This window comes from Fonsecaea erecta (assembly GCF_001651985.1).
Source record: "Fonsecaea erecta strain CBS 125763 chromosome Unknown Scaff9, whole genome shotgun sequence".
Lineage (NCBI taxonomy): Eukaryota > Fungi > Ascomycota > Eurotiomycetes > Chaetothyriales > Herpotrichiellaceae > Fonsecaea > Fonsecaea erecta.
In genome coordinates, this window is record NW_017387252.1 from 550,754 (window position 1) to 574,852 (window position 24,099).

General features: G+C 52.7%; 6 protein-coding genes across 6 annotated transcripts; 4 read left to right on the top strand and 2 right to left on the bottom strand.

The window, feature by feature from the left end:
• Nucleotides 1-1,479: 1,479 nt before the first annotated feature.
• Nucleotides 1,480-2,760, top strand: AYL99_09429 (hypothetical protein; the record flags this gene model as incomplete). The annotated part of the gene is made up of 1 exon (XM_018840936.1): nucleotides 1,480-2,760. The coding sequence occupies one exon, from the start codon at nucleotides 1,480-1,482 to the stop codon at nucleotides 2,758-2,760; it is 1,281 nt and encodes a 426-aa protein (XP_018689617.1).
• A 4,426-nt stretch (nucleotides 2,761-7,186) lies between these two features.
• AYL99_09430 (60S ribosomal protein L34-B) lies at nucleotides 7,187-7,743 on the bottom strand (the record flags this gene model as incomplete). Its single annotated transcript, XM_018840937.1, has 3 exons — nucleotides 7,187-7,378; nucleotides 7,481-7,604; nucleotides 7,706-7,743. The coding sequence occupies 3 exons, from the start codon at nucleotides 7,741-7,743 to the stop codon at nucleotides 7,187-7,189; spliced, it is 354 nt and encodes a 117-aa protein (XP_018689618.1).
• Nucleotides 7,744-8,199: 456 nt separating this feature from the next.
• AYL99_09431 (pre-mRNA-processing-splicing factor 8) lies at nucleotides 8,200-15,949 on the top strand (the record flags this gene model as incomplete). Its single annotated transcript, XM_018840938.1, has 3 exons — nucleotides 8,200-13,458; nucleotides 13,509-13,606; nucleotides 13,657-15,949. The coding sequence occupies 3 exons, from the start codon at nucleotides 8,200-8,202 to the stop codon at nucleotides 15,947-15,949; spliced, it is 7,650 nt and encodes a 2,549-aa protein (XP_018689619.1).
• A 1,055-nt stretch (nucleotides 15,950-17,004) lies between these two features.
• Nucleotides 17,005-17,367, top strand: AYL99_09432 (hypothetical protein; the record flags this gene model as incomplete). The annotated part of the gene is made up of 1 exon (XM_018840939.1): nucleotides 17,005-17,367. The coding sequence occupies one exon, from the start codon at nucleotides 17,005-17,007 to the stop codon at nucleotides 17,365-17,367; it is 363 nt and encodes a 120-aa protein (XP_018689620.1).
• Nucleotides 17,368-18,107: 740 nt separating this feature from the next.
• Nucleotides 18,108-19,895, bottom strand: AYL99_09433 (hypothetical protein; the record flags this gene model as incomplete). Its single annotated transcript, XM_018840940.1, has 1 exon — nucleotides 18,108-19,895. One exon carries the CDS (start codon nucleotides 19,893-19,895, stop codon nucleotides 18,108-18,110), a length of 1,788 nt encoding a protein of 595 aa, XP_018689621.1.
• Nucleotides 19,896-21,613: 1,718 nt separating this feature from the next.
• AYL99_09434 (hypothetical protein) lies at nucleotides 21,614-22,603 on the top strand (the record flags this gene model as incomplete). The annotated part of the gene is made up of 3 exons (XM_018840941.1): nucleotides 21,614-21,834; nucleotides 21,960-22,186; nucleotides 22,299-22,603. The coding sequence occupies 3 exons, from the start codon at nucleotides 21,614-21,616 to the stop codon at nucleotides 22,601-22,603; spliced, it is 753 nt and encodes a 250-aa protein (XP_018689622.1).
• Nucleotides 22,604-24,099: the final 1,496 nt, after the last annotated feature.

Below are 24,099 nucleotides of genomic sequence, written 5' to 3' on the forward strand. Positions count from 1 at the left end.
CTTGGAGGCGAAGTCTGACTGTATAAAGAGAACTCCTACACCTCAGCACGCATACAGAAGCGGCCGCAGCAGGAACCCGACGGGAATTTGAACGCATCCGAGCCTGGGGCTGACGTCTTTTGAATGTGCTTTCTGCCAGACGGAAATCCACACCGTCCACCTCACATTTGGCTTCACATTCGTCATGAATGTCAGGACACAGGCATTGACAGTACTCACCGCTGCCCATGTACTTTGACTTTGTACATTCCGTTCATCCCGCCACTCGGTAGGTCTCGTACCGATTGAAGCCCTACCACAAAAATATGTCTCCCTGCAACAATGTTCGCTCTATGTCAAGGCTGAAGGGGAAAACTTTGACAAGCCAGGCCCTTACGGAATCAGAGAGACCTACATGGGTTTTCTGCTGAATGCTTGACGGTAGACATTTGGTCCAAACCACTCTAGTAGGTAGGTCGTTTTACTTGGGACCCTTGGAACAGAAAACATCTTCACAACCACGACTTATGCGAAACGGACGCATACAGACATCGACTACGACAGCACGTATTAACAAACCGATATGCCAAGAGATCTTGCGAGACGATGCAGGAGGCGATCGATAGATTGACATCAATGAAATACTGAAGGCATTTTGCTCTGAGCATGGAGCTCACCGGCAGAACTGTCCGGCAGCCTTGCCCCAAGACAGATCAGGGTGTTCAGTCTTGCTTGTGAGCCAATCGGGATATCCTAGGGTCTCGCCCTCCTCCAACCTGCGGCATGGCTTGTCTAATCGTCAACCCCCCCTGTATCATCACAGGAGCAAAGAAAAATACACAAAGTCAAATTTTTGCTGGTGCAGGAAGAGATGGTGGATCAATGCAGGTTGGCATTTGAGGCCCAACCAAATGCACTCATCCGGACATGACAGCCCGTTGAGCCACAACTAGTTGCACAAAAGCTCCGCAAGCCATCCCAGATCTGATTGGATTGGAGACCCTTCAGCAGCCCGGAATGCCTCTGGAAAGATGTGATACAGTACTTTACTGTACTAGCATACAGCTGGTGCATCCAGGCGCCTTCTCTTCAACAGAAAAAGGATATGAAGGTCAGTCTAGGAACCCTTTTGTTTGCGTTCCGGCGTCAGTTCCTGCCACCCCTTCCCACCCTTGCCTGTTTGCATGGTCTAAACCCCCCTTTCAAGCATGTACCATCGTATGCATCTCTGCATCTCTTGGCCGTTTTGAATAATACTATTTCATCCTTTGACTTTCTTTGTTTTGGCCGTTGAGCCTTAAGTACCACGCTTTCTACTGTTTGTCGCGGTTGAAAGTCAATCATTTAATATCTCATTGTTCTGTCCATTTCGCTCTGGGCTGCACAGTATCCTTGTCAGATCCGTTCCTCACTACCGATCGATAAGTCCGCACGAAGAACTGCCGACAGTTCATCGTTTGACCCATGTCTCGCCATCACTCAACGGGCAGAATGGTGAAAATGGAAGCTGAAATCCCAACACATCACTGTGAAGCATATGGCCATGTCGGAGACTTTGAGCTTTCAAACATCATGACCACCAGAGCATGCGATGAGCAGCAAGACCTGCAATCGTCGTCTTCAGCAGCCTCCCACTTTCTCATGTACCACGGCCAGCAACACCCGGCAGTGCATCCCTTGCTCAAGCTTGAGGCCGTGGACGACGCCCGCTATGAGAATGTGCATGTCCACCATGAGGACATCTTCCCTGCAAGCAATCAGCTACAACTTTCTGATCTCGAACTTGAACCGACCTGGGCTTCTCATCAACTGTATCCGCACTACCCCAGCAACACCGTCGTCCAGGTCAACGATTTCAGTGGACTTCCACTACAGTACACATCAGATCCCATCGCGCTCACTCCGTCAACATATCCATACTATGAAGAGCAGGGTGCCTGGCCTTCATCTCCGGAATACGGCCAGTGCAGATCTTTCACCACGACCGAGGAAGACGAGGATGCGGTTGACGACAAGCCGTACGCCAGACTCATCTACGAAGCTCTGATGCAGGCGCCAGGCCACAGGATGATGCTCAGAGAGATCTACGAGTGGTTTCGCCACAATACCACCAAACCTCAAGAGTCTGGGTCGAATGGTTGGCAGAACAGCATTCGGCACAATCTGTCCATGAACAAGGTTAGCAGGGTGAACCCATTCTCATCACCAACTAACACCACGGTACAGGCATTCGAAAACGACAGGGATAGCGCAAAGGGCAATTCAAGGAAGGCGACTAGCGTGTGGATACTGACGGATGAGGCGATCAAGAATGGGGTGCAATCCACCACAAGATATCGCAAGACGGGCACAGGCAAAAAGTCCATGGGGGGTCGCATACCAGCCATTCAACGTCAACGAGCCGGAGCCAAGGGGGGCCGAGCAGCGCGCCATGCAGCCAAAAGGAAGTGTCAAGAGCACTATGCCTTCACTGACTCGACAGCGACCCCAAGCCCATCGACGGCATCATATTCCGATTGCACTGACTACCAAAGCTTCGACTCCCACGATCCACGACCCACCGTCAGGAGCTGGCCGATAACCCCTGTGGAGCCAAATCTGGCAGCCGAAGAAGCGAATTTGCTCCGATGTCTGTCCCCACAGAGCGCCTCGGGTTTCCGGACACAACACCTGAACTACGGAGAGGAGAACGTGCACTTGCAGAATGCGCTCTTGCAGTCGATGCGAGATCAGCAGCTGGAGGAACTGGTCAGATTCCATGGGAACCGAGCCTGCAGCTGAAGGCCCTCTTTCGTCCCGGGGATGTACCCGCCTCATTGGGTACCACGAAATGACTTGCATGAACAAACTTCAGGAGAGCTTGCCCACTGGGGGCAGAGCAACGGGCCGGCCAGTTGTCTTCCCAGCTGTGACCAAGGATATCGGGGATTATGTCAAGGACTAAAGGTCGACCAAAGATTGACTGACCCAGGACATGGGCACAGGATCATGAGCTACGGTGGAGGCTTTGCATAGGAGAATTGTTGCCACTGGGACTGACACAACTAGTTTACGATTGTACTATACCCCTCTAGTGCCCCCTTCACAGGAGGACACCAATGTATTGGTTAATAGCAAAAGCGAGCTGCATGAAGCGAGCAGATGGCCGGGGTTGGGGGTGGGCATCTTGGCGGAAAAGCGGGCAGCTCCATCGGACTCACTAGGCCTAGACACTTGCCAACCTGCATGTTCAGCTCAGACTCCCAGATTCTACAGTGTCTCCCCTTGCTTGTTCGAGCATCGGATCGGCGTCATGTAAATCTTCTTCATCCTATGAAAGCCCTGTTCCATGTGTGACTGTCTTTGCTAGCACATGGCGGCGCCATTCTCCTCCCCGGGAGTGCCTTCGACCCGAGCCCACCGCCCCCTTCCCCGGTATGGCTGCCGCCCGCTGGCCCAAGCTCGTATCGGCCCCCAGACTCTTGATCTCCCTAGCCATTTCGCCAGCTCTACTCCCTATCGACGAGTGTAGGTTAGCCACGAAAGAATGACACATCGATCCATACAGCGCAGGCGTGGGCGAGAGATGACAATCTGGCTATGAGGAGGAGATGTCTGTCGAAATGGCCCATTAACAACCCGGGGATGACACCCAGGACGTGTCAAACAGCTGTCAAAGCCCGAGACCCAATGACTCCTTACACTAATGCAACAGCAGACGTGTTGAGCGGACGAAAATTGCAATCCCCCCTCTGATCGATCTTTCGATTTTCTGGCTGCGTCATGATACTGACTGCTGCCCTAGAACAACAAAAGTTAGTGCGTCTGCGCGGAGCAAAGGACAGTCCAAAAAGCCACCTCGTTGTCAGCTCGCGTGTGAACCTGCAAAAAGCTTTGACCTCTCTCCCTACATTGGCTCATTCCGCCGCCCATCCCGGCACTACCAGAGCCAAAACCTCGAAAGCTTTGCCATCTGGAGCGCGGATCCGATCGAATCGCCCAGAGATCGTGCGGTGAAGATTGCACTTGTTGCCACCTCTTCTCGCTTCCATACGGGATGCCAATTGTCTCGAGACGATTCCCCCCGATCCAAACTCCACAAAGGGGAATATTGCTGGCCCCCTTGAACTGGGCCTCGCCTCGCTCACTAGTAAGACAAGACTATGTACATGCTGCATAATGTGCCTCGAAATCTCGGTTTTGAGTTCGTGGTTGTGGAATTCCAGATCCACTACTCAGCTAGGATAAGTTGCTGGATGCTGTGATCGAGCTGGCATATCCGCGACGGCCGGCGATGGTCTACGATCGATCTAGCCACGAATTCCTTCTGCCATCCCGCCTAGATTGCAAGAATAACATACGTAACAGATTTTCCGATATGGGCAAGATTCGTCGGCGCCAAGATGGGGAAGGCTGGCAGGTGCTCATGAACGCAAGAGCTTCAGAGCTTGTTCCTTGTGCCAACCCGGGGGCTGAAAGACATGTCTATGAGCTATTAGGGGCTGTTCCCCGTCTCTGACCGGATCAGAGCCCTTGTCGATACGCTTCTGCGAAGCGAACCAGGCCAATCCCTGAACAAAACTTTGCAACTCCAAAAGCAGGACATTGGACAGACGAAAGCAGAATACGACCCCTGGCAGGGATTTGATCCTGATCCAGATGCTCCATGAATCCCTCAACAACCTCACAACATTTGCTACGGCTGATATTTCCGGGATGTCGAATCTTTGAGTTTCTCTAGCGACAATTCATGCAAAGCAGCTCACGCCCTTCCCGACTCGAGCTGGGAACAATCTAGGATCGATGAGTCTTGTGTGGCAGACATCGTCCTCTGCTCGAATCTAGAACCTTTGCTTGCTCTTGGCCACCATCCCTGGCGTCCTGCCATGGAGTACTCACTGAATATCACTTCAATGTGATAGATTCACCGATGCAAAACAGTCCGGGTCCGCCAACCCGTCATGCATAGTTCCGATCTATCCCTACCCCAGTCAATTGTTCAGAACGTGCTTGACATATGCCGGGCAACGTATGACAATACAACCTGGGATCGACCAGATCACGACTGGGTGAAGGAGTATCTTCGAAGACTCGCCCTGCACTGTGCCACAACGTCAAACAACAACCTCGCACTGTCGATGCGCACCATGGTCCCCAGACAGGCTTCTTCAACCTATAGGCACTTGATGCAATCCCCTTAGGACACTCCGTGGTCCAGCCACCAGGTCTACAGCATTTTGGCTGCCCTTAATTGGCCGAGATCATCTGTCAGGTTGTCGAAGATGATGGTTGCTTCGTCGCTGTCGCTAGTGCCCGTTGGACCTCGCAGAAACTGGTGTCACTGAATGGCCCTGGTACCAGCAGCCACTGGTCTCACAGGTTACCACTACCCAGAGCACCTGGCTAGGAGATGTCACAACAACGGTTCTGGGCGCTGAAGTCCTCAGCCCAACATCGCAGACGTTGTTTTTGGAAGAGAGCGCCCAGGTTGTTCCTCGGGATTGTCCTCATTTCATGGATATGGACGCGAGGTTCGACCAGAAGGTGAGATAAACGCTATTCGCAAGAGACTTGAGTCTTGATATATTACCGTCACTACTAGATTCGAGGGACTCGCGGAGTGTTCTGAAGCTCTGCCCCCTCACAGCCCACAGCCACCAGAACTTGTGACTGAGAAGTCTTCTGTTGTACAGATGCGTCAGTATCACCATAACGCTCGCCCCCACCAACCCCGAGTCTCTTTTCTCAACCGTTTTCGTACTCCACAGGCGTTGGAACTACAATCTCCTGGGGATGGTCTTCGCCGTCCCGTATAGGCCGTGCCTGGCGTCGGACGCTGCTCTCCGAGCCGTTACGGGCCCTTTTTTCAATATTTTCATTCCCCCTGCCAGTCCGCAAGTGATATTCCCGCAGTGCCCGGCAGCTACCTAAGGAGGTTGTACAAGTGCGGGCCCATCGCCTGTCAAAATTGCGTGGTGAATCCGCGAATGGCTCGCCAGCCTGGCATCCTGCAGATATGACAGATTTGACAGCGGCTCTGTATCACCTTCCCATTGAAGAGTGCGATCTAATGTCGACCCCTTCTTGCAATGTCTGAGGCATTGTCGAGTCTCGCCCGAAAAGCAACTCCCACTAAGCGCATACCTACTATCGCATAACTGGTCACTATAGCCATTCATTAACGGCTGGATACAACTGCTTTGCAACGAGCTGAAGCTGCGGAAGCACGAGCGACGTTGCCCAAGGAAATTTTGTCTTGATTTTGTCCTGGTGAAGCGTTGTAAGCCGTTGCGCAGTGCAACTATGAACATCAGCCAACAGAAATGTCCTCGCAACTGGAGAATAATGCGCCTTGAGCAATTGCTATTTTACTCATTACACCGCTCAAGAGCAGGTTATGGCCGGTATCACTGCTCGCACCTGCAGTCATTGGACGAGTCTGCAAGCACGGTTGCGGTACGCTGAGGTGAGCATGCGCCGATAAGAAAGAACCCTCAGGTACTAATATATTTGAGGAAGACGAAGTTGTCAGACTCTGTAAAATATGTGGTATGGGCCTGTTACCGGAGTTGTTCCTGCCTTGTGCACCGCTAGCCTTCCAAGAGGAGAGACCTCAGCACTCTTGCTCTTCCCAAAGCGGTGCTGTTGACAAGGAATGTTGCGGAGGCGATATACCTCTTCGAAGTGGTCCTGTGGAGCGTCGGTGATGTTGAGATGTCGATTTTCCTGGGTCGTAGGTCTCGCAAGTATGAGCAACTGCTCAGGGTGATCATACGCGGGTTGAGTGAAACGATAGTACAGTAACACGGAGCTGTCGGGCGTAGGGAACAAGAAATACATCGGCAGGAAACGGCGAACACAAGCCACAGACCGTCGCAATGATATTTAGACTTTCTGGCTCTTTAAGTGAACAGCTAACGCCACCTGTTTTACTGGCACTTCGAAAGAGACATTTCCTGGTGTAGAGGAACCATCGTAGTGACTGTTGACCACTCAACACGTAGATGTTGTCTTTGAGATGTTCCCATCCCAGCCCCAAAAACCCCGGGTGACACTAGGAACCACCGTCCATGATGGTCATCATGGACACGTCGAAATTCTGCTTCTGCCATTTTTTCTCCGACCATCATCGTGGTAGACCCATGCAAGCCTCCTCGGTCATATGCATGACACCAGTCTTATCACCAAGACGTGGTGATTGTCTCCCTCCAGCTCTGCTGACAACTCTCTATTTCTTTCCCGTCTTCTTCTCCTGCGTCTCCTTCAGCACCTTCTTCACAATCTTCTGCTCTTCAATCAAGAAAGCGCGAACAATTCGGTCCCGTACGCAGTTGCCGCATCTCGAGCCGCCGTAGGCACGCTGTACAGTCTTCTGGGGTCTGCTCGTCGTGGCATACTCGCGTGGCCGCAGGGCGGGGACCTATAAAGCCGAAAAACCCTCATTAGAATCAAATCTCGACTGAACTGCCTCGCATGAAAATTTGTGCAGATGTATCTCGGTCCTTCACTGGCCATCACTTACACCTGGTAATTTGATGCCGCAGTCACCGCATTTCGGGGCTGTGCCGCGCTTCTTGATGTGGAGAAGACGAAGTTTTCCGCCTGGGGTCTTGATGACTCGGACGTTGTTGGAGGAGGTGTTGTATCTGTAGACATTGCGAATTCCCGTCAGCCATTGAATCTCGTATCAATCTTGCACGATTTTGCAACATCCTTGAACTGTAGAAGAGGTGACGAGAGTACGTACGGGTTGCGGCGACGGTACTGGAGTCTGACGCCTGCCATTGCGACGGTATTGAATAGGCAATGGAACGGGGTGAAGGCGAGGAAGTCGTTGAGTGTCTTGAATCTGCGGTTGAACTACCCAGATCGCTTCAGTGAAAATCCGTGTGCGAAGTTTCTCTGCCGATGATCTTCCGACTTGGCGCCAAGCATGTGCACTCAAGTCCCCAGTCACGTGTGCGGGCAAAATCGACCTAACTGTAAGTTTTCCTGCAGACGTGAAGGCGACAAACCCATCTCTCAGGTCAACAATTGCTTCACCCACTTCATCTTGTAAGACCTCCGGCTGGTGGGCGGTAGGACTGAGACGACTGTGCGGCTGAATAATACTGCACCCGAGGCCGAAGCAGAGGGTAGACTACGGGTCGTCAATGGTAAGCGACTTTCAAAGACATCTCCAAGACCGAACGACGAGTTCATCTCTAGCAAAACAGTCACCGTCGGCCACCTAGCGTGAAAATGGCCTCAATACCACCACCTCCTCCCCCGGGATGGGGTGCTGGAGCGCCGCCTCCTCCTCCGCCTGGCATGGCTCCCCCACCTCCAGGTTATCGTCCCCCGGTCGACCCTCGAGTCGCAAAGTTTGCACAGAAAAAGAAAGAGTGGCTCCGGACGCAGCGCAATCGCTATGGCGAAAAGAGGAAGGGTGGTTTCGTGGAAACGCAAAAGGCCGACATGCCGCCGGAGCATCTGAGGAAGATTGTCAAGGACATTGGGGACGTCAGCCAAAAGAAGTTCAGCAGCGACAAAAGAAGTTATCTAGGCGCGTTAAAGTACATGCCGCACGCAGTGTTCAAGCTGCTGGAAAACATGCCTATGCCCTGGGAGAGTGCAAGGGAAGTCAAAGTGTTGTACCATGTCAACGGGTGCCTGACACTCGTAAACGAGATCCCGCGGGTCATCGAGCCGGTCTTTCACGCGCAATGGGCAACCATGTGGGTTTCGATGAGACGAGAAAAGAGCGACAGACGTCATTTCAAGCGGATGCGCTTCCCTCCTTTCGACGACGAAGAACCGCCGCTGTCTTGGTCGGAGAATATTGAAGACGTGGAGCCGCTGGAACCTATTCAGATGGAACTAGATGAGAACGAGGATGGCCCTGTGTACGAATGGTTCTACGAACATCGGCCCCTTCTGGACACGCCGCACGTTAACGGTCCAAGTTACAAAACGTGGAACTTGACGCTGCCGCAAATGGCTACCCTGTACCGACTTTCTCACCAGCTGCTGAGCGACGTGGTGGACAAGAATTATTTCCACATGTTCGATCGTGAAAGCTTCTTCACCGCGAAGGCTCTAAACGTTGCCATTCCCGGCGGACCGAGATTTGAGCCTCTGTACAAGGATATTGACCCCAATGACGAGGATTTCGGCGAGTTCAACGCAATCGATCGAATCATCTTCCGCGCCCCGATCCGGACCGAGTACAGAGTTGCATTCCCATATTTGTACAACTCGCTGCCACGGAGTGTCAAACTTTCGTGGTATTCCCACCCACAAGTTGTTTATGTGAGATCAGAGGATCCCAACTTGCCAGCGTTTTATTTTGATCCCGTCATCAACCCCATCTCTTCGAGGTCGGTGGCGCCAAAGAATATCACTATCAGCCATGAGGACGAAATCTTCGGTGAAGGCAATAGTGAGGACGACGAATTCGAGCTTCCAGGCAATGTTGAGCCATTCCTCGCGGACGAGGAACTGTACACCAGCGAGACAGCTTCTGCCATCGCTTTATGGTGGGCGCCTTTCCCATTTGACCGGAGATCCGGAAGAATGGTTCGTGCCCAGGATGTCCCTCTGGTCAAGCAGTGGTATCTGGAGCACTGCCCGCCCGGCCAGCCAGTCAAAGTCCGAGTTTCTTACCAGAAACTATTGAAGACCTATGTTCTAAATGAACTGCATCGGAAGAAGCCCAAGGCACAAAATAAACAAGATCTTCTCAAGACGCTGAAATCCACCAAGTTCTTCCAGCAAACGACCATTGACTGGGTAGAGGCGGGTTTGCAGGTTTGCCGACAAGGATTCAATATGCTAAACCTCCTTATCCATCGCAAGAACTTGACGTATCTACATTTGGATTACAACTTCAATCTTAAACCTGTCAAGACGTTGACGACGAAAGAACGCAAGAAGTCGAGATTCGGCAATGCATTCCACTTGATGCGTGAGATCCTGAGACTCACCAAGCTCATTGTCGATGCTCAAGTCCAATACAGACTTGGCAACATCGATGCATTCCAACTGGCTGATGGCATCCTCTACGCTTTCAACCACGTCGGACAGTTGACGGGCATGTACCGGTACAAATACAAGCTCATGCATCAGATCAGATCGTGCAAAGACCTGAAGCACTTGATTTATTATCGCTTCAACTCTGGACCAGTCGGAAAAGGGCCGGGTTGCGGCTTCTGGGCGCCGGCCTGGAGAGTGTGGCTCTTCTTCATGCGCGGCATTATCCCTCTTCTTGAGAGATGGCTTGGGAATTTGTTATCCAGACAATTTGAAGGCCGTCACAGCAAGGGCGTGGCAAAGACGGTCACAAAGCAACGTGTTGAGTCTCATTTCGACCTTGAACTTCGAGCATCGGTCATGGCAGACTTGATGGATATGATGCCTGAAGGTATCAGGCAGAACAAAGTCAATACCGTACTTCAGCATCTCTCCGAAGCGTGGCGATGCTGGAAGAGCAATATCCCTTGGAAAGTCCCGGGCCTACCAGCACCAATCGAAAACATCATCTTGCGATATGTCAAAAGCAAGGCTGACTGGTGGATCTCTGTGGCTCATTATAACCGAGAGCGCATCAGGAGAGGCGCAACCGTCGACAAGACAGTGGCTAAGAAGAATCTAGGTCGATTGACGCGATTGTGGTTGAAAGCTGAACAAGAAAGACAGCATAATTACATGAAAGACGGTCCATATGTTTCCTCGGAGGAAGCTGTTGCCATCTACACAACCACCGTCCACTGGCTTGAGTCGCGGAAGTTCTCACCTATTCCCTTCCCCAGTGTGTCTTATAAGCATGACACGAAGATTCTCATCCTGGCCCTGGAAAGACTGAGGGAGGCATACTCTGTAAAGGGCAGGTTGAATCAGAGTCAGAGAGAAGAACTTGCCTTGATCGAACAGGCTTACGATTCGCCAGGGACTACCCTCGCTAGAATCAAGCGTTTCTTGTTGACTCAACGGGCGTTCAAAGAAGTCGGCATCGACATGAACGACAATTACAGCTCGATCAACCCCGTATACGATGTTGAGCCAATCGAGAAGATCACAGATGCATACCTTGACCAATATCTCTGGTATCAGGCTGACACCCGCCATCTCTTCCCATCGTGGGTCAAGCCTTCAGATTCAGAGGTGCCTCCGCTTTTGGTTTACAAGTGGGCTCAGGGTATCAACAATCTGACAAATGTTTGGGAAACTGCTGATGGAGAATGTAACGTCATGATCGAAACGCAGCTTTCCAAAGTGTACGAGAAGATTGATCTGACTTTGCTCAACCGGCTGCTTCGATTGATCATGGATCACAACTTGGCTGACTATATCACTTCCAAGAACAATGTCCAGCTGAATTACAAAGATATGAATCATACGAACAGCTACGGCATGATCAGGGGTCTTCAGTTCTCAGGCTTCGTTTTCCAATATTACGGGCTGGTCATCGACCTGCTTCTCCTTGGCCTTCAACGAGCGAGTGAGCTCGCCGGACCGCCTCAGAGTCCGAACGACTTCTTGCAATTCCGAGACAGAGAAACGGAGACTCGACATCCTATCAGGCTGTACACACGATATATTGACAAGATTTGGGTCTTCTTCAGATTCACCGCAGAAGAGTCGAAGGACTTGATCCAGCGCTTCTTGACCGAACAGCCAGATCCAAACTTTGAGAACGTGATTGGGTATCGGAACAAGAAATGCTGGCCTAGGGATTCCCGAATGAGGTTAATGAGGCACGACGTCAACCTTGGCCGGGCCGTATTCTGGGATTTGAAGAACAGATTACCTCGTTCAATCACCACAATCGAGTGGGATGACACATTCGCGAGTGTCTATTCCCGGGACAATCCCAACCTTTTATTCTCAATGTGCGGCTTCGAAGTCAGGATCTTGCCCAAGATCCGGAACCAGAATGACGAATTCCCCATCAAAGACAGCGTTTGGGCTCTAGCCAACAATGAAACTAAAGAGAGGACCGCCTACGCATTCTTGCAGGTCACTGAAGAAGATATCCAGAAATTCAATAACCGCATAAGGCAGATCTTGATGTCCTCCGGCTCCACAACATTTACCAAGATCGCAAACAAGTGGAACACAACGTTGATTGCTCTGTTTACCTACTACCGAGAGGCCGCCGTGTCCACTGTCAACTTGCTGGACACCATTGTCAAGTGCGAGACCAAAATTCAAACCCGCGTGAAGATTGGCTTGAACTCTAAGATGCCTTCTCGCTTTCCCCCGGCTGTTTTCTATACGCCGAAGGAGCTGGGTGGTCTCGGCATGATCTCAGGATCTCATATCTTGATCCCCACCAGTGACAAGCGATGGTCCAAGCAAACCGATACTGGTGTTACTCATTATCGAGCTGGTATGTCTCACGACGAAGAAACCTTGATTCCCAATATCTTCCGATACATTATCCCTTGGGAGGCCGAATTCATCGACTCCCAACGAGTCTGGACAGAGTATTCCCAGAAGCGGATGGAAGCCAATCAGCAGAATCGAAGACTTACTCTCGAAGATCTGGAGGACAGCTGGGACAGAGGTCTCCCGCGGATCAATACTCTCTTCCAGAAGGACCGGAGCACTCTGAGCTTCGACAAAGGCTTCAGAACCCGTACCGAATTCAAGCAATATCAACTGATGAAGAGCAATCCTTTCTGGTGGACGAGTCAGAGGCACGATGGGAAGCTCTGGAACCTGAACGCCTATCGAACCGACGTCATCCAAGCCCTGGGTGGTGTCGAGACAATTTTGGAACACACCTTGTTCAAGGCAACAGCTTTCCCATCCTGGGAGGGTCTCTTCTGGGAGAGAGCGTGTCTTGCCAATGGCACTATGCTGCTGCGCTATGATGGCTCCCAGGTCGCTGTCGAAGAGGTTGTGGAAGGAGATCTCCTTCTGGGGCCTGATGGTGGTCCTCGCCGCGCTTTCAACATTGTCAACGGAACGGACCGTCTGTATAGGATCAAGATCAGATCGGATGTGGAGGATCTCGTTGTCACGCCTAACCACATTTTAGTCCTATACCATGAGAAGAACAGCGGGAGCCAACACACCGGGTCCAGAAACTTTGAGGACTTCCGCCAGTCCAGCTCTGATCTCGCCGATACTGATCGGCCTGGGAGTTTCGTCAAGACCGCTCGACGCTATGAAACTGTCGAGCTTACAGCGGCAGAATTCGCGGCTCTGAAGCCTACACAGAGGGCTCAATATAGGCTTTTCCGATCACCTGGGTTTGCGCTGCCAAAGCACACTGTGGCAGTCGACCCAGAAGCGCACAGCTTTATCGTTCAGGACATTTTCCTCGAGTCAGAATCCACAAAATGGGCTGGTTTCCGAGTTGACAAAGATCAACTCTATCTTCGCCATGATTACCTCGTGCTTCACAACAGCGGTTTTGAAGAGTCGATGAAATTCAAGAAACTCACGAACGCTCAACGTTCCGGTTTGAATCAAATTCCCAACCGTCGCTTCACCCTGTGGTGGTCGCCCACTGTAAGTTTCCTCGCTCCAATGACCCCGAGTACAAGCTAACTATTGCGAAGATAAACAGAGCAAATGTCTACGTTGGTTTCCAGGTGCAGCTCGATTTGACCGGCATTTTCCTTCATGGCAAAATTCCTACCTTGAAAATTAGTTTGATGTCAGTCTTATCCCCTTCCCCACCCAGCTCCTGCTAACGGATATTCTTAGCCAAATCTTCCGAGCCCACTTGTGGCAGAAAATCCACGAATCCGTGGTCATGGACTTGTGTCAAGTTTTCGATCAGGAACTGGAGCAATTAGGCATCGAGACGGTGCAGAAAGAGACGATCCACCCTCGAAAATCGTACAAAATGAACAGCTCTTGCGCTGATATTCTCCTCCTGGCGAGTCACAAGTGGAACGTGACTCGACCTTCTCTTCTTTTCGACACGAAAGATCAAATCGAAGCCACGACAACTAATAAATTTTGGGTCGACGTCCAATTGCGATACGGTGATTACGATTCTCACGATATTGAACGCTACGTCCGAGCCAAATACCTCGACTACACCACTGACAGCATGAGCATCTACCCTTCGGCGACTGGTCTGATGGTTGGTATTGACCTCGCGTACAATCTCTATTCTGCATATGGGCAATACTTCCCTGGCCTGAAGGCGTTGGTCCAACAGGCTATGGCCAAGATTATGAAAGCGAATCCGGCGCTGTACGTGCTCCGCGAACGTATCAGGAAGGGTCTGCAGCTATACGCGTCCGAAAGCACTCAAGAGTTCTTGAATTCTCAGAACTATTCGGAGCTGTTCAGCAACCAGACTCAACTGTTCATTGATGACACCAATGTTTATCGTGTCACTATCCACAAGACATTTGAGGGTAATCTGACGACGAAGCCTATCAACGGTGCCGTTTTCGTGTTCAACCCGAAGACTGGACAGTTGTTCTTGAAAATCATCCACACCAGCGTGTGGGCTGGTCAAAAGCGTCTTGGACAATTGGCTAAATGGAAGACTGCCGAAGAAGTGGCCGCATTGATCAGATCTCTGCCCGTCGAAGAACAGCCCAAGCAACTGATTGTTACTCGGAAAGGTCTCCTCGATCCCCTCGAAGTACACCTGTTGGACTTCCCGAATGTTTCGATTAGAGCTTCGGAGCTCCAGCTGCCGTTCCAGGCTGCGATGAAGGTGGAAAAACTGGCCGACATGATTCTGCAAGCCAAGGAGCCACAGATGGTTCTGTTCAACCTGTACGATGACTGGTTGAAGTCGATATCGTCGTACACGGCGTTTTCCAGACTGATTCTCATTCTCCGTGCTTTGCATGTGAACACGGACAAGACGAAGCTACTTCTCCGACCTGACAAGACCGTCATTACTCAAGCACATCACATCTGGCCCACTCTTTCGGACGAAGACTGGATCAAAGTCGAAGTTCAGCTGCGAGATCTTATCTTGAACGATTACGGCAAGAAGAACAATGTCAACGTCCAGTCCCTCACCAGCAGCGAAGTGCGAGACATCATTTTGGGTATGGAAATATCGGCACCGTCGATGCAGCGCCAACAAGCGGCCGAGATTGAGAAGCAGCAACAAGAGCAGCAACAACTGACTGCGGTGACCACCAAGACGCAAAATGTTCGGGGCGAGGAGATCATTGTGACGACGACATCGCAATACGAGCAACAGTCCTTCGCCTCCAAGACCGAATGGCGGACACGGGCGATTGCGACATCGAACCTGAGGACGCGTGCCAACAATATCTACATCTCGAGCGATGACATTCACGAAGTGGACGACTCGTACACGTATGTGCTCCCGAAGAACATACTCAAAAAATTCATCGCCATCGCGGACCTGCGGGTGCAGGTGGCCGGATATCTGTACGGCTCGTCGCCGCCGGACAATGATCAGGTCAAGGAAATCCGCACCATCGTGATGGTCCCGCAGGTTGGGTCCACACGAGAGGTACAATTACCTCACCAACTTCCGCAACACGAGTATCTCAAGACAATGGAACCACTGGGAATCATTCATACAGTCAGTGGTAATGAGACGCCCTACATGAGCGCAGCAGATGTGACGATGCATTCACGGCTGATGGCCCAACATCCCAGTTGGGACAAAAAGACCATCACCTTGACCGTGTCATTCACACCGGGTTCGGTCTCGCTCAGCTCGTGGACACTGACCCCACAGGGATACGCTTGGGGGGCCTCGAACAAGGACACACAGTCCGACAATCCGGCGGGCTTTTCGACATCGTTTGGCGTCAAAACCCAACTACTCCTGTCTGACAAGATCCGGGGCTATTTCCTGGTACCTGAGACGGACGTGTGGAACTACAGTTTCATGGGGGCCCAGTTCTCGACGGTTGAGAAGCGGCCCGTGTACGTCAAGATCGATACGCCGCGACGATTCTACGACGATCTGCACCGGCCGGTGCATTTCAGTAGCTTCAATGAGTTGGAAGACATTTGGGCTGATCGGGAGGATGCATTTGCGTGAGCTGTGGTGATTGTGGATACTGAAGGGGATTATATGTCCCGGAGGATCAGGGAGGCTTTCAGGAAGGTGGGTCGTACCTTGGATGGTGATGTTCTTGTAAGATAGAGAAGAGGCATGAAGATGGCAGCGATGTGTCTCCCACCTGGCAATGGGAGTAGAGTATTACATGTCCAAGCAGTAACAGCGAACAAAAGTGATACCCGAGGCCCCGATAGTCCCGACAGTTTGATGAATTGCATCCATCAGACAAGCCTCGGGATTGGATGGATGGATGTCTTGACGAGCTCGTCATATCGAATCGATCGATATGGATTGATTGATTGATTGGTTAATCGACTCTACATGCCCGAGTCATCCAGCTTTTACTTTAGATATTCATCCACATCGACTCTCCCTCAGCTCCATCAGCTGCTCCATCACATCGTCCTGGCGTCTCGCCTGGATATTTTTCACGATCTGATTTAACACTGTATAATATAAATAATACCCACTCCCTTCTCCTGGACGACACACCATGGATCCAGCGATGATATCTCCCTCCTTTTTGCTCAAGGCGGTATGATGCGCGCAATACTGAAAATGACATTTCGTGGCAGGATTGGAAGAGAGGAATGCCACATGCCGTCCGTATACATACTGAGTGTACCACAACAACAACAACGACGAAGAGCAGCAGCTGTGGTTAGTGGTGATAGGTCACGTCAGTGAATCACCAAGTCGGTCAGCCAGTCCACGTCCTCCTCCCAGCCAATATAGATATCTATGTCTCTCCTCTCCCTCTCCATCCAACGAGCTCAAGAAGGTGTCTATGGCGGCCGGTATCCATTTCGACCCCGGCCTTGAGGCCAATGCCCGTTACTAGCTTCACAACCCTCCTCTGACCGAGTGTACGGAGTGTACATCCCTCAATCTGCAGGTCGCTTTAGAACGGGTCTTTTGTTCCCTTTCCCTCCTGCCCGAATCATGTTTCGTTTCGTTGTCCCCAAACACGCCACCCACTCACGCGATGCTCATCGATTCATACTAAGTGAAGACAGGAAGAGAGAGAAAGAGGAATGCCCCGCCTCCATCTCGTGCAAGAATTGCCTGTGGGTTCGTCCAGGCGGGACCAGGATCTGAAGGGCTCCAAGGCCCACGCCTCACGGCACGTCCATGGCTTGTCAGAATCATCACCACCCGGCGTATCGACCTCAGTGTCCGCCGAGCTCAAGGTCCACTCCCGCACGGCAGAAGCACAGGTCGAACAGATGCCGAGTGGCACGATCGTCACGCCCTCTGACATGTTTCGGACCAAGCCGCGGCGATTTCCAGGGTTTCTGGGAGGTACGCCAGACGAAGTAAACCCCAAAGGACGTGTCGAAGATGGCGTGGCGAGCGCAGAGGCGGTGACGACGATGATGGCGAAGCTGGAGAGTTGATCGTCCTGGCGCTGTTACTGCACACGTTGTCGCACACGAGAGCCCGTGACGGCGATGTACAATGGGAACCGGATGAAACCGACGATGGACGGCCCCCGGACGCGCGAGACGGACACCAGTGATGGCTCTCATCCTCCACTTCGAGGATTAGGCCTCCACTCGACGCCGAAGAAAATGTGGCGCAATTGACCAATGATCAGCAAAGGAAGCTGGAGAGACATGAAGCTTGAAAAGATTGAAAAAGAAGAAGACGTCCTCCTCTGGACCTGGTTCAATCCCGTCGACTCGTGGCGCACTTCAAGCGAGCCCTTGCTCCCCTGAGGTATGAACAACATGCACGGGTTGAGACCCAGGTTCCAACGACCCGGGAGACATGCGAGAACGTTTTGACGGGCTTCTTCTAAAACGACAAGTTTATCCAGCGGTGTCGCGCATTTTGGGTCGTCAGCGAGCGACTGGATGGAGAATGGATGAGCTTCACATCTGTTGTCTGATGGACAATTCCAAAATCATATCGCTTTTTATATCATGCCTATTCACAGCGAATATACAGGTGCTCACCAGAACCCACTTGTGGAAACTCCCGACATCGGTGTCCGGGTCAGGTCTTCTCGGTCGCAGCCTTTGATGGTCGTTCTTTGAGTTGTCAGGCACCATGTGCGCCACTCATGTGGCCGATATACCGATATTATTCACTCCGGCCAGTTCCTGACACCGATGCTAAGCATTCACTGCCCCGCTCAAAAGATCAGATTCGGATACCCTTCCATTGAGTCAGAATGATATGCAGACGCGAAGTCCGCCTCACTAATCGCACCGTATGTAAAAGCATCGAGAGCCATCACCGTGTTGAAGTCTGCTGGGTTGTACGCATGGGGATTCAAAGCTGACCCTGGGTGATAAGACTGCTGCCGGTGGTGTTCGTGGTGGGGATGTTGCTGAGGTGTCTGGACGACGTGTGCATGCAGGTTCTCGACGGGGATGAATTGGCTGCCTGCCGGAGGTGGTTTGACTTCGTCCTCATCCTCCTCGATCACGTAGCCCGTCTGGGACTGGGCCGTCTTTGGCGACGCAGTCGGTGGAAGCAACCTCGTCTTCTGCGTGTGAGGCTGCCCTTGTGTAGCCATCACGCTGCCTGCAGACGAACATGGAGACTGGGGAATGTGATTGAATGTTGGCATGTCGCTATACAACTCGGGAAACCTGTTGAAGATATCTGGGCCCATGGTCCAAGCCTTGATGTCCCTCAGTCGCTGATCAAACATGGGCGAGAACTTGTACAGCCCGGTCTCGATTTCTCGAGTATAGCAGTCTCGGAACTCGTACGGCCACAGGATGCGAAAGGACTTGCAGAACAAGTGCCAAAATTCATTGCCGCAGTAATCGTGCTCGTTGAAGATGAAACGTTCCCGCACGCCGGGCCACGCGAAATAGTCGATGGCGTAGGAATGAGCAATCTTCTGGGACGGGCGGCGCATGTACCATGGTGGGAGCCGTGCATAGCGGTCGAAGGTCGAGGCCGTGTGGAATTGTAACAGCGTGTGCATGGCTCGCAGAATGGCGAGACGCTCGGTGTTGGGACACATGGCGAACAAGGTCTCGTCGATCCGGCGCAGGATTTTCCACGACGGGTGCAAGGGAGCTCTCTTGGCCACGGCATCCCATCCCTCGATCATGGCACGGATTGGGACGTCGTCACACATTTCATCGGATTCTGGGGCCACTTCTTCGTTCCAGTCAAAGCGTTCGCTTAGCACTTCGTTCGCGTAGCGCCAGTAGTTTCCCCGCCAGACGGAACGACGGCCGGGGCGACGATCGTGGCAGCTGTTGCAAGAGCAGGAGCGTCGCGGGACAGCCCAGTTCTCGTTCCAGTTGCTCGGCATCGGGTTCGGCTCCTGCACCCCTTTCGCCTGCACCATGACCTGGGTGGGCGAGTGGATCCCATCGGACTGCAGGGGCACCACTTCCGGTGCAAAGAGAAGATCTTGAGACTGCAATGGTAAGCTCGGTGCCGGCGAGAACGTGGCGAGGTCGAAATTCCTCGCCGGACTGCTTCCTGACGGCATTTCAGCAGGTTCGGGCGGGAAGGCGAGAGCAGCGTCGTCTCGCACAGGCGTCTGACTCGATCTCCGCTCGACACTGGCCCCTTCGTAGGCCATCCTCGCCATGAGCAAGGAGCTCTTGTCGTCCTCCTCCTCCTCGATCGGTTTGAGTGGCTTGTGTGACTGCATGGCCTTTTGGATGTCCTTCAGGGTTTTGGCCATGAGGTCTCTCTCCGACTCCACCTCTTTCAATTGCTTCAACAGTGTGGCCACTTGACCGCTGGAGTCCTGGCGGCGGAACTCTTCCACGAGGCCCTCGAGGTAGGCGATGCGGGATTTGGTCCGTTCGCGAGCTTGACGTTGGCATCGTCGGTCGATTTCCCGCTTCTTCAAGCGGCGTGACGAGACGCCTGGAGTTTCGTGGGTGTCGGGTGGCTGAGCTGCAGCCCTGACTGCCTGACTGAGCGTGGGAGTATGCGTAGCCATGGTAGGGATGGGCAGGTTGTGGTTAGGAAGACTGGCGCATAACGACTGAAGAGGGTTGTTGAGGTGGAATGAGGATGGGGAAGGGAAATCAATTGCGATGCTAGAGTAGGCTTTGCTAACGACTGTGCCAAACACGAGCGTCTTACGCGGAACCGCACCCTTTAGTTGGGCGTATCAAGTCACTGGCCAGGCAGTCGGGTTCGGGGATGCGGGGTACCAGCAAGAGTTAGTGGACAAGGGCGCTCCGGGGGGTTTCTGGACGACCCCCTTTGGATTTAGTTAAACTTCTCCCTCAAAAACAGGGCACAAGCAAACTCCGTCATGCCTAGGCATTTGCCACGCTCCCCTCCCCAGGCCAAGGTGAAATCTCGGGGGGAGCCTGTGACCATCTCCCCCAAGCTAAGTGCTTTCCCCCAGATGGCCTCAGCAGGAATACGAGATTCGAGTGTTCCTTCTGCCCCTCAAGCAGCCACTCAGCGTCGACGGATGGGCCTAGTGAGCCTAGTGAGCCTCGATTTCCCAGCTATTTCGAAGCTAGAAAATCACCAGCTCGCCCTCATTGGTCTTCGGCTAGATGGGATGCCTACTCTAGCAAAGGCAATGGGCGATTAGCTTCGCTCATTGTCGCTCTCTTCGGGGATCACGACATTTGACGGGAGTTCCGACATGCTTTGGAGACTGACAGCGATTGAGCCCGCACCAGCGTCATCCAGAGTGCTTGTCAAGATATTTACCCATGAGCCACAACCCGCCTCGTCCTAGAAGCTCACTACTGCGTATGCATGTCTGCTAAGAGGGGAGCTGACAGAGAGCTCCGTCCCTTGTGATTGGGGGATCTGACTACGCGCGGCCGCCACCACCGCTCAGGCGTCGTGGCCCTCTGATCGGCCGGTCCGCAAGAAAGAGCATTTCCTTGTGAACGGGAAACGTCCAGAGGTTCAGCACTGTCACAGTGGCTTCTGGTCTCATCTTGTTGAGTCTCGACCTACGAAGATTTGGCGGGAAGCGCTTCTTATGAGGATGCACCCACAGCTCGAGGCGAACCTCAAGGGAAACACCAGTGCCTTATGGCCTTCATGTGATGCGCTCCCTGACATGATTCTTCCTGTGTGATTCAGCTCTTGCTCGACGGCCCGGGAAGTCCGGTTTAACGTTATTCTCCTATGGCTGCGACTCCCCCTTTCATGCCAGGTACAAGGACAGCACCTCCAGAAAAGGGCTTTGGGTCTGAGATCGAAGGCGTCGTCAGCCGTGGTCTAGCACATTCCTGGCCGGATTAGCTATGCTGGTGCATGATAGAGCAGCCGGCTGGTGCCGGGAAGACCTCGATTCGAGTCCAAGAGCCATCATGATGGTAGACGTATCCTTGGGAATCCCACCACAACACGCTCGCAAAGCTACTGGTTTTGGTAAAGGGCTACAAGGCTGGATTTCACCCCTGTCTATTGGTCACCACCGGCTTCCCGACTTCCCGTTTCGTGCTCTCGGCGATAGGCCATTAATAATACCAATCGACCCGGTACACGGAATACCGATCGCGGACGTGGTGTCCGAGAGCAACCCCTCCGAGCCCCTCTTCAGGACTTTGCCCGGCTGTCTCCTCCATATCTGTTCTAAGTATTTTTTTTATCCGTGGTCTCGCTGCTATATATCTAGAATACGTTCCCCCCCGGTGTCTGGTTCTTGAGCAATATATCACGCACCAAAGTTTCCACACAATGGCCCTCTCCAGCTGCTGCACGACCGGCTTTCGGTGGGATGGTAGCCCCAAAGGCCATGAAGCAACCCTTGGCAGCAACAAGACCTATGTAACCGGCACCAATAAGGACGCTGCGGTTCTCATCGTCCACGACATTTTTGGCTGGTCCTTGACCAACGCCCGACTGTTGGCTGACCACTATGCCGAGGAGGCAGACGTTACTGTCTATTTACCTGATTTGTGAGTACCTGAATTGACCGGAAGAGCTGGTGTCGTGAGGACACGTTGTTACCTAGTCTCCAGCCCTGTCCCTGTCGCGTGTGGTCAAAAACTTGCTAGCTCCTTTCTCTAACCTCCTGCTCTAGCTTTGGCGGCGAAGTCGTCACTCCTGACCGGTTGATGGGAACTGGTGAGCATGCAAAGAGTGAGCCATTTGATGTGATGGGATTTTTGGGCCGACATGGCAAGGACACGAGGCAACCGGAAATCTTTGCCTGTGCCACCGCCCTGAAGAAGGACTTGGGTTATAAAAAGGTCGGCGCCATTGGCTTCTGCTATGGCGGTTGGGCCGTCTTCCGACTAGCTGCTAAAGGTCAGTCTTGGGCCCTTCCTCCTGAGAGCTCCTGTCCACCTACTTGGGTTGTACTGCCCAATGAATCATTTGAATTGTCTTGAGCTGTGGCTGACAAAAAACCATGGAACAGGAAACAACATCATCGATTGCGTCTCCACGGCACACCCGTCGCTGCTTGAAAAGGCCGAGATTGACGCCCTCAGTGTCCCGACCCAGATCCTCGCGCCGGAGGATGATCCCCTCTACACGCCCGAACTCAAGGAGTACTCTCTGAAGGTGCTGCCTACGTTGGGCATTGAATGGGACTACCAATACTTCCCTGGATTATCGCACGGCTTTGCGACACGCGGCGACACCAGCAACCCGGTTCAGAAAAAGGGTCTGGAACGAGCGAAGAACGCCGCCTCGGCGTGGTTCCGAGAATACCTGCATTGAGAGACCGTCACCAACTTATAACTTTTTTTTGCTTTTCTTCTTCAGCTTAACTGTGGAGAGCGTCTTGTGGCTGCCACGTCCACTCCTTTGGTATTTGTGCGGTATCCAGAAATTCCGACCTGTACAAGCTATGCCCAGCTCTCATTGACGAGGAGCAAGGCTTCCGGGGCTGGAAGATCCCCCAAGTTGAAAGTCGCTGGGGAGAGAGCTGCTTCATTGTGCAGTTGGTGTATTGTGGTCGTGGACAGTCTCCAATTTAGTGACTACAACTATTAGCAATCGAAGCAGTCGAAACCAAAACACCGCTGTCGGTATGTACCGTTTCTTCGTAACCTGCAACTGAGATCTCCCTCGTCACGGCAGCCTCGTTTGCCAGATGTTCGGTAGGGACTGGAGTTCCAGATTTCAGGGAGTCTCCCTGCAAAACTGACCAAGTCTGGAAAACAAAAACCTTTCGTTCGTCTTCAACGACGCAGTCTGCAATTCTTCATGGGAGGATGCATGCCCTGCATATCCTCTGCAGTGTCTCTATCCGAATGGTCACCCCAACCAGCCCTGAGGGCAGCACTATTGCTGTCTAGGAAGTTGAAGGCCTGGCCCCGTGATGCAAACCAGGCTTCCCAGGCGCGTCTGCAAGGTGTCCCGAGCCTCAAGGGGGAATAAGAACGTATGTTGCAGCTTCTGCATCACCGCCGTCGCTTGCAACACAGGCTGATTCTTCTCCGTCCCCCCTGGCAGCATATATCGCCGAACAATGGATGAGGCCTCAAGATCAAAGTGGGCACAACCACTGACCTCACGCTCCCCAACCCCATTGAATGTCACTGCACGGCATAGAGCTTGCCAATTCGAGGTCGGAGACGTGGATCATGGGCGAGCCTGCCTGTCCCCCGTCTGCGGCGTCGATGTTGAAGGGAAAAGAGAGTATTCATGCCTCTAGCCCATTGGCGAGAAGGACAAGTTTGCTGCTCTGGCCTCCAGAGTCAGTACGACTTTCTCACACTCACGCACACACACACATGAGATGCCCGTGTTCAGAAAGGAGAGCTACACAGCTCATGTGGTGAAGGGCAAGAGACAAGGGTGCCGGGCAACACAGGTCCAGCGACGACTACCGCACACACGCACGCAGCCTATGGTCCTCAAGGGCAGACACGTAGAGGCGGCTCGGGACAGGTACTATCGACATGGCGTGTTCAGCCACTCAGAACCAAAAAAGGCACACAAAGAACTGTGTTCCCCAGGCCCGCACGGTGAGGTGTGTGTGCGGAAAAGCAGCTGGCACGCAGGCACGCAGGCAGAAGCCGCAACAGGCCAGGCCCAGGCATAGGAGCTCGAGCTTGAAGACCGTCTCGGAGTCAAAGTCTCACTTCTGCTGCTCTTCTTCGTTCTCGCCTCCCTTTCCCCCCTTTTCCCCTTTCGCCGTTCCCCCATGTCATTGACCGCCATGAGGGCCCTCGATGACAGCCACCAACGACGTCACAGGGGAGTATCTG